Genomic DNA, 13,462 nt, shown 5'->3' with positions numbered 1-13,462 from the left:
GGAAAGAGGAGGTGCGAGTGTAAAGACAACTATATTGGCGATGGCATTGAGTGTGAAGTGAAGCAGTTGCCAGTCAATCGCTGTCTACAAGATAATGGACAGTGCCATTCAGATGCTCAGTGCACGGACCTGCACTACGAGGGTATGTTTTTTATATGCACTATTGCCATGGTCAAAATCTCTAAAAAATGTTGGGTATTATAAAATGTGCTGGAGACGTTTTAAATGCTTTTTGTGCAATGAAGTTTATTTTACTCAGAGACAAGAACAGGATTTTTAAAAATACAATTAATTTATTTAAGAATTATTAAAAAAATGTATTTAAATACATTTTTATTTTTTCTTACATTTTATAATTTTACATTCATTCAAATGTCATTTTATTTATTAAATAAGTTTGAAATTAAATAAGAATTATTTAAAATAATAATTAGAAATAAATTCAATAATAGTTATTTTAAATTATTTAAAATAATAAAACCTTGTCAGTACTGAATGGAATTAAATGTCTTTATTGTCATTGTACTAGTACAACAAAACTGAAATGCAATCCTTTGGGTGCATAATCTAACAAAATCAATAAATCTAATAAATAGTAAAAAGATAACATTGAATCAATTTGATTCAAAATTGATTTAAAATAAATATTTCTTGTATGCCATATTGCTCATCGCAACCCATTTCTGAGATTGTTTTCTTGACAGTGTTGCTTTAGAAATGAGCCAAAACAAAGTGTCTCATGCTTTGTAATAGCTTTAACCTATGATGCCTTAAAAGGCTGATGATTTTTTTCTTCTTTCAGATAAAACACTGGGGGTTTTCCATTATCGCTCCTCAGAGGGAACATACAAACTCAACTACACAATGGCTCAGGAGGCCTGCAAAGAAGCAGCAGGCACTATCGCTACCTACACCCAGCTGTCCTATGCCCAGCAGGTGGCGCTCTTACAGTAACACAGTAACATTAGGCTGCCATACCATTAGCGCTGATTGTTATTGGATGTCTTTTCTCTTGCTTTGTCCTGCAGGCTGGTTATAACTTGTGCGCAGCAGGCTGGCTTGACAAAGCAAGGGTAGCATATCCCATGAGCTTCTCTAACCCTAAATGTGGCTTTGGACATGTGGGGATTGTGGACTATGGCATCCGCAATAGCCTGAGTGAGATGTGGGACACGTTCTGCTATAGAGTGAAAGGTAAAAGCCATCATGGGGTATATGTGAAGCTGTGTGTACAAGCAGGGGTGATTTTGGGTTTAGACAGTTTGTGTGTTTCAGATGTGAAGTGTGAATGTAAAACTGGCTACATTGGTGACGGATACTCCTGTACGGGAAACTTGCTGCAGGTTCTCTCAGCCAGACCAACCCTGTCTAACTTCCTGTCTGTGAGTAGAACTAGTTTGTTTGTTTTTTGTTTAAAGCATTGAAATGATTTTATGTTACTGCTCTTTGTCTTTTCTTAGCAAATCCTGAATTACTCAACTTCGGCAGCAGGAAAGGAGTTTGTGAATCGCTTAAGTAACATTACTATCCAGTCCACTCTCTTTGTACCTGATAATGATGGTCTCTTTAGCAATCAGGTGACTCCCACATCCACCTTTTATACTTTTAATTTTTGTTGCCATTTGTTTAAATTCAAAGTAAAATGTTATTTCACTTTTATTCTCACATTAACCCATTGATGCATGACTTGCACTACAGATTTTAAAAGCCTTTCAGCTCATATTTTATAGAGAAAAATATTTAGTGTGATATTATAAAGGCAACTTGTTATTGTCAGAATGAAATAATTGGCTTTTATATTCTCAGTATGCTAAAGCCAAAGCAAGTTATTAAAATATTATTTTTAAAATATTTACTTTTTTTATTAAGCTGACAGCATTTTTTTCTACCAACTATTAGAGTAAAGTTAGATACACCACCATTCAAAAGTTTGTGGTGGTCTGTAAGATTTTTAATGTTTTGTTAAAGAAGTCTCTTCTGCTCACCAAGGCTGCATTATAAGTACAGTAAAAAACAGTAATACTGTAAAATATTTTTACAATTTAAAATAACTTACAATATGCTCATTTGGCATTTAAGAAACTTGTTTATAATTATCAGTGTTTTCCAAAACATTTATTTATTTTAAATTAATTTTTATTATTAATATTTTTTGGTCAGGATTCTGAGTACAAAGAACAACATTTATTTGAAATATATATTTTTTTTCAAAAACTTTTGATAAATTTAATGCATCCTTGCTAAGCAAATAATTAAAAGTATTAATTTTTCTATCAAAAAAAAAGTACTGACTCCAAACTTTTGAACGTTAGTGTACATATAAATCTGTTTTCGAATTAATTCAGATTTATTTGTAAGCACTTTTCACAATAAATACTGAGTCAAAGCAGCATATTAAAAATATTTTATTACACGGCTCTGTGGAATACTTGATTCTGATTGGTCAATCGCGCCATCCAGCGGTATGTTATTCCCAGATAACAACCGCCAAATTGAATAACACACCGCTCATCCGGGTACTACGAGTTATCTTGACCGGTACTACTTATATGCTTAACGAGTCACTCCGCTATCGTTGACTGTCTGGCGCCATCTTGTAACTGAAAACACTTAACCACTGCGTGTTACAATGGAAGACTTCAGCATTAATTTCAACATATATGGTAAAAACAAATCTTTTTAGCCATGTAATAAGCAGGATAATGCACATCCAGTAATGTACCTCCGCTTCGCATCGGGGTCCTGATCACCCTGTCGGGGTTTATTCTGATAACAACCGGCTGTATGTACATTATCCCTTACGTATTAAACACTTCATAAATAATGTAAGTTAACACGTTAACCAAAAAGAAATATATTTCTTCTCTCAAATTTACTGCAGACCCACTTATGGCCCCTGGGGGGGGGCCCAGACCCTAGTTTGAAAACGGTTGTGGCTAGAAGGGATACAGCTACAGCTGGAAACTAACAATAAATTACATTGTCTACCTATTAGATTGTGTTTTATTAACGTCTACATCTACCCCAACCCTAAACCATACAATAATGTAAAAACAGTAATTGTTGTTGTCCAGTGTGAAGAAAAAATTACGCTATATTGATGTGCACATACCCAGTAGCCGCAGCTGTATCAGACTTAACCTTTGAAAACCCCTGTATTGACCTCCTTAGTTAATGCCTCTTATGTGTTCGACAGACTTTGAGCGGCAGAGACATAGAGCATCATCTACTGGATGGGAGAGCATTAGTACTGCAGGCACTTGTTAACATCACTCATGTCCGAACACGACTGGGACACAGTCTGACCATCACCGGCGTGCCTGATTTCCAAAACCCTCAAATGATGGTGAGGATGCAAAATGACTTCCATTCATGTCAAATCATTTGAGTCGTGGATAAACTCTGTTTAATCTGCTTGTCGTAACTCTCATCTTCATAGACCTCCTCGGGATACATCAACGACCGCTATGTCATAGACTCTGACATTTTGGCATCCAATGGGGTCATCCATGTTCTGCAGGGCCCATTGAAAGCACCTCCTCCTCCACCTCCATCCATCCACGCGGCTCATAAGGCTGGGATGGGCATCGGCGTCCTGGGGCTCATCATCCTCATCGTAACAGCTGGATTTGTGGGATACAATTTCTACACACATAAAACAAAGCCATTCCAGTTCCATTATTTCAAGGTAATCCTTGTTTGTGGTCATGTTTCAATATTAGGGCCGTCAAAGTTCACCATTTTATCAATAATTTATTTAGAATTAAAACCCAGGCAGAAAGTTTAACAAAATGATTCTACTGAATGTCATGCACACAAATTGCCAAATGCAAGAATTACAGAAATTATGTGAAATTCTTAATTATTTATAATCGATTGACAGTCCTATTACATACACATTATTTTTGCCTATATGTGGTGTGTTTATACATAATCATTTTATTATATTGTTAGGAGGATGAAGATGTGAACCCATCGGAATCCAGTCCAAACATCAGTAATCCTGTATATGACTCTTTACCTGCCACAAAAGAACAAACTCCAACGGTCAGCGAGTCAAACGTAAGAGAAGCAGCAAACACACAACCTTCCCCTGATATTTCCATATATATGGTTCCTGTTTGGTTATTTTTTGAGAACCAAAAAGTTCTCTGTAAGTTCTTTTTAACCAAAAACTAACCTTCCAAGAATGTTGCAGGGAGGTTTTGTAATAACCTAAAGGGAACCTATACAGAATGTTCTCTAATGGTTATTTTTAGGTTTAATTTTTATAACATAAACCAACCTTCCAAGATTTTTTTTTTTTTTGGTAATGACCTAAAAAAAATCTATACCGAACATTCTGTAATGGTTATTTTAAAAATTTCTTTTTTTATAACAATAAACAACTCTTTACAGAATGTTCTCTAAAGCTATTTTATGTTTTATTTTTATCACCATAAATTCACCTTTATGGAATATATTCTAATGGTTATTTTTAGGTTTAATTTTTATAACCATAAACTACATTTCCCAAAACATAGCAGGTATGTTTTTGTAAACCGTACATTTGATTTTTTATAACAATAAACTAAGCTTCTAAGCATTTATTTTTATTATTTTATTTGTATATTTATTGAAACATTTTGGGGAGCCAAAAATGGCTAGCTGGGTATAAGCTTGTTATGGTTGCATAAATGCTGAGAATTTTTATGATGTCTTACAAGCCTCATTTTACCTTGAATGAATGTGTTCAAATTGAAGTATATTAAAGTGGATCTGTTTTGTCTTTTGTGAAAGGAAGAAGACAAGCATCAAGTGATTTCCAGTGGATCCTATGACCTCCTCCAGGACAGCTGAAATCAGCACATCATGCATAAGCTACGGAATTATTTGAATCCGGAGCAGTGATACATTCTGCTGCAGTTCTCTTTGAGAACACAAGAGGACGCTGTGAACTCCATGTCACAGTGATGGGACAGTAGAATACTAACGCTAGACTGAGAAATCAATCTGAATCTGCTGAGGTTGTGTATGCATGTTCTTTTTTCTTTTTTTTTTGGATGAGAGATTATTTGAATGTGTAAATGTTTTGAACTTGGTTACCAGCAATCTCTAAATTCTGTTGTACTACAGGCATTAATAAATGTCCAACATACAATGTTTTAAATAACTGCCCTGCTCAAAGCACAAATTCAATGAAAAAGAGATTATAACATTGTCAAGGTTGTGAGCTCTATTTATCTATTATATGCATAATAAGTATTTTGGGGTTGCAATCTTTAACACATTTGACACATGCTTAATTATGCAAAGCACTTTAAAGTACATGCACCTGAAAATCATTTTCTGTTAAAAAAAAAATGGTAAAAAGAGATAGTAAATCAAACAATTTTGTGTTCAATTTTCACTCTTGGCAAAAGTTGTGCACGCTACAAAAATCATGAATTAAAACTAGAAATTTGAATGAGACCCTGTGGAAGAAGGTTCAGAGGTAAGAGTACATGATTATCTGTTGAAACCCTGCTCTTGCCAAACCTCACACTTTCTTAGTAGGAACAGATTATACACTGGCATTAGGCTTTGAATTGAGAACATCAGAAATTGTATCTTTCTTTCCCCATTGGTTGCAAGCAGATCTGAATCAGAATCAGAAATCAGAAAGAGCTTTATTGCTGCCTGCTCTGTTTCGTTGGTCCATCTCTTTACAGACTTTACTACAGGTTTAGCAGATTTAAGTTTATGCCTGTAAGTCGGTATAAGATGAACCAGGCAGTGGTCAGAGAGTCCTACATTTACTGAAACTACTAAATGTATGTTGTTATGCTGACTGAGACTTTGAAAAATTATATATATATATATATACATTTTTTTTTTTTTTTAATGTATGAAATATAAACTTTAGTACTCTCACCTATGGCCGAGCACCTCGGGTTTGTAGTTTCGCATAATTAGCCACAAGAGGGAGCTGATGATCACCTATATTAGTTACAAGCCTTTTATTCACATTTAACACAACAAATATACCCTGCGTCCCAATGTGCATACTATCCACCCTATCTGCCCTAAATAGTATTGAAAATTACTAATATCATATAGAATTGAGGATGGATGGTATGCACATCGGGATGCAGGCATGGACTTTTGCTTGAGTATGAAAATGTTAATGTATGTGTCGCTTGGACATTTAGTAAATGAGCCAATTTGAAGCAACTGTGAGTCTGTTGACGCTTGTAATCAGACGGGTAATAGTAAAGTGAAGTGCAGTTTTCCATCCGCTCCACGAGGCGGCGGAAGTACTTTCAGAGACTTCGGATCCTCGGCAACATGAAACTGATCAGAAGATGTAGAAACCTCGGAAGAAAACAGCATTGCATGTCGAAGTGAGTCACTGAAACCCCACGTAAACACAAGCACTACATGCGCGTCCGTGGCTTTTGAATGACGCGTTCACACAACAAACGTTTACAGAAAATGTGATATTTTGAAGTTATTAGGGAGTCAGTTAAAGTTGATCGTTTAATAAAATGTAATTTCACTCAACCCACCGAACTGTGTGCCACGAGACACGGCAGCAGTTCCTCGAGGCTGTTTGTAAATGTATCATCGACCACAAACACGTTAATAGTGTTGAAAGAAATATAATTATGAAATTATAAATAGAAAGCATCGTAGACACCATATTCAGACTTAACGTAAATTATTAAATATCAAAATTTACTTGGCAGGCGGATAAATTTGTAACTGTACACGTGTAAAGTGATTTAAAGAACAATACAGTTAAATATGTTGTAATCAAGTGATGAAAGCTGGAGTTGGTGGGTGTGTTTACGTGCTGTCGAACAGTGATTGATTAACGAATCAGACCAATAGGAATGGAGAACGGCACCACCTCTTCTTCCGGATTGGTTGTTTTTTTTTTAAAGGGCGGGGCATAATATTTATCCAATAGCAGCGTGGAAGAGAGGAAAGGCGTGCCAGATTAACAGGTCGCAGAAAGACTGTTTTGTTCTTTGATCTAAAAGTGGTATCTCAACCTGATACTTTTCTTGTCCACTGTGTAATATTTATTTGCATATTTGATAAAATCCATGAATTTAATCATAAACTAGCCTTAAAAATGCATCTTAATTCTGTTGCTTTTCATTATATATGTGTGTGTATATATATATATATATATATATATATAATTTGTAATTATTTATTTTTGATTGGGGTTTTTTTTCTGTTACACCACTTAAAACATTTTACTTTAAAGACCTTAGAAAAAATTTATTTTTATTTCAGGTGTATTGAAGTTATTGTTTGTATATGAATAGCCTTGTGTGTCTTGAAATATTTGTCATGTCTTTGAACTACATATGGCATTCCTCCAATATCACTGGTTTTAAATCTTTGTCTGTACTATGTAGAGTTGTATTTTTTGTTTTACATCTAATTTTTTTAACAAACTCATATAGTACATGCTACATAAAAGTAAAGTCTTTGTTTATCTCTGTTTTCCCTGCAGAGTAAGGCATGTGTTTGGACAGAAGCAGAGCTCTGGGACGTGTGGACAGACTTTGACTGTAATGATAGACGTCTGCTCAAGGACAGGTAAAACTTAAAGCTTGTGTTTGTGTTTTGTTGTGTACTACACATGTAGGTTACCATCACTTTCTTTTTGGAGGGTCACTCCTCTAGAAAGCAAATGATGGTAACCTAAACGGGTGGGGAAGGGACGGCGGTTCAACATTTTTAGACAGCTATAATTTTTTTTCTGTCAAGAAGCATAACCGCTGCTGGACATTGCTCTGGGACTCAGGGGGGGACCCGAATCATCCTCACCCCTTCATTCACACAACACTGGTAACCTAAACAGGTGGGGAAGGGACGGTGGAGCTGGAAATTTATACAGCTAAAATTTATTTTTTTTCTGTCAAGAAGTATAACCCCTGCTGGACATCGTGCCAGGGCTCGGGGGGGACCCGAATCATCCCCATCCCTTCATTCACACAACACTCACTCATATTGCAGAGATCTGGCTGGGATCGAACCAGCAACCTCTGAACCATGAGGCAGTGCTCTTACCTGTGAGCCACAGATCTCTTGTTTGAGCTTGTGCTGGAACTTATATTTCAATATTCACCTGTGTGTGATTTTACGTTAAAGCTCTGACAGAGTCACTCTATGTGTGTGAGGTGGGATTTGAACCCATGCCTCTATCACAGCTGTATTCACAGATAACATGTGTTTAGCCACTAACCCATCATGGCTTTCACATTGAAGGCTTGTGTTTGTTGCACTTTGTTGGATATAATAACATCAGTATAATGTAAGCAATAGTGGGATTTGAACTCATAACTCCATAATTCAAACATATCAGGTTATTCACTGAGCCACTGAGTCTGGCAGTTATTTTTGGAGTCTGGAAATATTTTTTTTAATGTGACAATTATGTGCTTAGCCACAAAGCAGCTTTAATTGCTTTAAACCCTCATTTTACGTTATCACTTTTTCATTTGCAAAGCTTTAGGATGACATTGTGGTTGGTTAAATTGTGTGTAGTATACCTTGCAAATTTTCTTGGCAATTTATGTTGATATAGCATTTTTTTTTTTAAACAAAAGTTTATGAAGTTATGTAACAAATTACATTTTCAGTTGATAAAGTATGCATTATATTTCTAGAATGTTATGGCTGTTGTAAATGTTTGGAGCCAGCAGATGGCAATGTTGTCTATACTCATTTCCCTTTCCCTACATTTTATTTCATGCACATTTTAAATGTTTGTGTAGTGTTGATGCATTTTTTTTCCCAAACTTTGTAGGTTTAAGAACATGAATCATTTGATAATTTTTAGCACGATATCTGTTCATATAACTGCAGTATTGCAAGTGATGCTTTTTTTTTTTTTTTTAATAGGACAGTCAACAATTATGGGTGCTGTTGAAACACTGCTTCATTTAGCTTCGAATCTTTTGTTTGAATCAATGATTCAGAGCATGTAACAGACTGGTCAAGTCATGTGATTTCAGCTAAACTTTGTTAAAACTAGGGCTGGTAAGGGATTAACATTTTTTAATCGAATTAATTACATGATGTGGCGATTAATTAATCGCAAATTAATCGCACATCAAATTTGGCTGAGAAATTACTCCCAAAAGATCATTTAAAGTCATTGTTGTGTAAAGCATCAAACAGACATTACAAAAAGTAGCTTCAGCAATAAATATTTTGTTTGATACAATTTATTACATTTTACTCTTTTGAGTAAATGATGACACAATTGCCATTTTTGGGTGGGTGAACTATACTTTTAATAATTTATTTTACTTTGTAAAAGGTGTCATTAAACATGTTTGAAATGTGTTCTTATTGCATTTACAGCATTTTGACCAGCAGGTGTCTCCTATTATATACTCTTTTGGACCATGAGGGTGAGTAAATGATGACACAATTGCCATTTTTGGGTGGGTGAACTATACCTTTAATAATTTATTTTACTTTGTAAAAGGTGTCATTAAACATGTTTGAAATGTGTTCTTATTGCCTTTACAGCATTTTGACCAGCAGGTGTCTCCACATGTGTTGTGTAGAGCGCTTTAAAACAGCCACATTTAAATTCAGAGTTTGGAAGAGCTCTGTTCCTCTCATCACTACTTATATGTAAAAGATGAGATTGACACATTCTGACTTACAAGTATCAGTATTTCTGCAAAATCATTTGCAGTCAGACCTGCTGTTTAGCCAAATCAACAACCTCAGTTTAGGTGACTTACTCAAGTTCAACCAGACATTAATAATCAAACAAAAGGTGACAAGCAGAAGTCATGAACTTGATGTGTGTGCTAGGAAGGGAGTACAGCCGAGGCTTCATCACTGAGAACATGAAGAACCTCCTTCCTCCATCTGCAGATGACACACTTCCCATGATTCAGTTCACCTACAAACCTGTATTTCTTGATCCTTGTCCAGCACTTTATTTAATCCATCTGATACAAATCAGCAGATTTTCAGAGAGCCAAATGAACTGAACTGTCTGTCAGATAAGAGAGACATAAACGAGAGTTGAGCAAATTATTGTTATTTCTCAAGTTATTTACCAAATGTTGCACTGATGAGATTCAGTTCTAAGCGTGGGTTTCCAGAAATAAAAACAATATGCATATGTATATGCCCTATCTTTTGTAGGGCAAATAATTTATCACTGGACTTTTAATTATTTCATCACATTTTGTATGACCTGCTTGCAGTTCATATAGCAACAATATTTCTGCATTCATTTATGCATTGACCTACAAAAGTATATTCTTTGTAGAAGTGAATATTTCAGGTTGTTTAGTGTTAAAATGCCCCCCAAAAAACAATCTGAATCAAATCGATCTGAATGTCTGCACATGTCTGAAATGATATTTCGCGTGTTTTTTCACTCACTGGTTTCGTTACTGAATGAAGGTCACTGTCGCCACATACTGGCGAATCGATGTAACCTCCCCAATGTAAAATCCCCACCAACAATAAACTGACCGTCTAGCTGAAACTCGCGGAGTGATACAAACAGTGAAAAGTCCCAGTGCTGCTTTCTCGCTTTGACCGGGTTTTGAGGTTTTGCTGTTTTCGTCTATTGATGCAGATACACACATTGTCCACAAGGTGGCGCCGACACACGTCTGATCTCATTCATGAGCATGTTATATTAATCTGTTAAAAAGCCACCATTAAACACCATTTTAGTCGTAATATCAATCATTATTTTATATATTATAGATGCTGACATTTTATACTTTAACAACTTATTTTTAATCGGTCATTTCTTCCAAATTACTAATCAAGCTGCTGCTTAAATCTATAAACACTGGCACAACAGCAATCATTGTTTAACTGTGAACAAACAAGATGCATATCAATATCATTAAAAAAAAACTATTAAAAGATATTGAGCTATTATATGCACATAATAGATCTAAATAAACAGACAAATTATCTACTTAAAACACAGACAACCCCACAACAACAAAAAGAAGACTGTCCCGTTTAAGTAGCCTATGTTTACATTTTGAACACATGCTTTTGAGTTCAACACATTTGATCTTTTTTTACCGAATCAGTTGAGAGATGATCCGGATCATTTGCCGAAACTGCTCAATTTACGTTGTTTTACTGGTCGAGATTCTGACAAAATCATAGATATTTTTTCAAACATATTAAATTCAAATCTCAGTCCTCTCGCCTACGACGGTCCGCCTGGAGTTTGTTATGTGATTAACACTAACGTTACTTGGCCACAAGAGGGAGCTGACGATCACTTATTTTTCACTTGACTTCAACACATTTAACTTAGTAAACACTGCCTTATTTTGTCTGAGTATGTACATATTAAAGTATACTAGAAGTTAGTGATCAAACCAAAAGTCTCTTGGCACTGTAACAAGTAAGGTAGAAACTGAAGTGCAGTTTTCATCCTCTCCTCTAGGCGGCGGAAGCGACTCATCAGGTTCAGTTTGACACCTTCAGATGTTTGTCAACAGTCGGTCACCACAGCTCTTGAAGACTGGTTTAAAGTACGGATTCAGTGAAAGACTCTTAATGTCACTCGACAGCACGCTTTCCAGCACACAAACAAACAATACCGACACGCTGCAGAAATCGGAGATGTCACGCAACTCACCTGTAAGTAGTGTTCTCATACAGCGCATTTCTCTGGTGAAATAACTAGTAAACATTACCCAGCGGTTCTTAACACCTGTTTTGGATTTGTTGTGTCTGCACGCGGGACTAACTTGAATTCCGATTGGATATAAACTGAAACTAAAGTGTAGTTTTTGACAGATAAACGTGTGAAGGTAAAGAATAACGTTAGTTGTCAATTCACATTTATTCTTTTTTTTTTTTTTTTAAGTTCTGATTTTAATTTATCTACTTTATCTATCTATCTATCTATCTACACACACACACACACACAAAATAACACACACGTCAAAAGTTTGGGATCAGAACGATTTTTAAAGTGTTTTTTTACAGGAGTTTCTTATGCTCATCAAGGCTACATTTATCTGATCAAAAAAACAGGAAAAAATGTAATATTGTGAAATATTATTATGATGTAATATAACGTTTTTCTATTTTAATATACATTAAAATATAATTTATTCCTGTGATGCAAAGCTGAATTTTCAGCATCATTACTCCAGTCTTCAGTGTCACATGATCCTTCAGAAATCATTCTAATATTCTGATTTATTATCAGTGCTGGAAACTGTTGTGCTGCTTAATATTTGTTTGGAACATGTGATACTTTTCCTGTGATACAGGATTCTTTGATGAATAAAAAGTTAAAAAGAAGAGCATTTATTTAAAATAGAAATCTTTTCTAACAATATACACTACCGTTCAAAAGTTTGGGGTCAGTACTTTTTTATTCTTTCTTTTTTTGTTGTTGAAAGAAATTAAAACTTTTATTCAGCAAGGATGTTAAATTGTTAAGTGATAGCAAAGATTTATACTGTTAGAAAATATTTATATTTTGAATAAATGCTGTTCTTTTTAACTTTTTATTCATCAAAGAATCCTGAAAAAAGTATCGCAGTTTCCCAAAAAATATTTGGCAGCACAACTGTTGCCAACATTAATAATTCTAATAATAAATCAAAATATTATAATGATTTCTGAAGGATCATGTGACACTTTATACTGGAGTAATGGCTGATGGAAATTCAGATTTGCATCACAGAAATAAATTATATTTTAAAGGATATTAAAATAGAAACCATTATTTTATATTGTAATAACATTTTGCAAGATTACTGTTTTTTTCTGTATTTTTGATCAAATAAATGCAGCCTTGATGAGCATAAGAGTCTTCTTTACAAAACATTACAAGACTTACTGATCCCAAACTTTTGAACGGTAGTGTTATATACATTTTAAGTCCTAATTTTAACATTCACAATCTTCATTTTTTATGTTTTTATACCAACATTTAAATTCTGATTTTATTAATTAAATCATTCATTAATTCATTAATTGAAAATGTTTGCCGGAGTGTTTTCCTTAAATTGTACTGTTGATGTTAGCTGTTGATTGATGTACTCTTATTGTTGATGATAGTCTGTTGTTAACACTTAAATTGTGCTTTTGTATTTCTTTATGAACTATAATTTTGAGTGCTTATGAAAGGTAATTCTTATAATTATGGATTTTATTTAGACATTATATTCTTAAATTCTGATTTCTGATTTTAGTAGTGATTCATTACTTTTTATTTTTACACTAGCTTTAAAATGTAAATTTTAATCATTAAATTAAAGATAAAAAATGTATTTTTTTTTTTTAGACTCTAGCTTTTAAATTCTGGTCTTAATAATTAACGTTTTTATTTTAAATGTATTTTAGACAGTAAATTTTAAACTAAAAAAAATATATATTTTTTTTTCAAAATGTGGCCTCTAGGTTTTCCTTAAATAATACAACCGAACAGTCACTTGTGTGGTTGCCGGTGGTT

The 13,462-nt window shown here is 34.4% G+C and overlaps 1 protein-coding gene across 1 annotated transcript in view; it reads left to right on the top strand.

The window, feature by feature from the left end:
• The window catches only part of LOC107658796 (stabilin-2-like), a 37,199-nt gene extending 29,376 nt beyond the window's left edge, over positions 1-7,823 (top strand). Inside the window, exons 60-70 of the mRNA XM_016447446.1 lie at positions 1-142; positions 803-936; positions 1,029-1,194; positions 1,276-1,382; positions 1,461-1,577; positions 3,197-3,346; positions 3,440-3,688; positions 3,955-4,062; positions 4,780-5,473; positions 7,490-7,575; positions 7,747-7,823. Coding sequence (XP_016302932.1) covers positions 1-142; positions 803-936; positions 1,029-1,194; positions 1,276-1,382; positions 1,461-1,577; positions 3,197-3,346; positions 3,440-3,688; positions 3,955-4,062; positions 4,780-4,839 — 1,233 coding nt within the window. The 3' untranslated portion in view covers positions 4,840-5,473; positions 7,490-7,575; positions 7,747-7,823. The remainder of the gene's footprint in view (positions 143-802; positions 937-1,028; positions 1,195-1,275; positions 1,383-1,460; positions 1,578-3,196; positions 3,347-3,439; positions 3,689-3,954; positions 4,063-4,779; positions 5,474-7,489; positions 7,576-7,746) is intronic.
• The last annotated feature ends 5,639 nt before the right edge of the window (positions 7,824-13,462 follow it).

This window comes from Sinocyclocheilus anshuiensis, unplaced genomic scaffold (genome assembly GCF_001515605.1).
Source record: "Sinocyclocheilus anshuiensis isolate Anshui unplaced genomic scaffold, SAMN03320099.WGS_v1.1 scaffold283, whole genome shotgun sequence".
NCBI classification, from domain to species: Eukaryota; Metazoa; Chordata; class Actinopteri; order Cypriniformes; family Cyprinidae; genus Sinocyclocheilus; species Sinocyclocheilus anshuiensis.
This window is presented reverse-complemented; position numbering and strand designations above follow the sequence as displayed.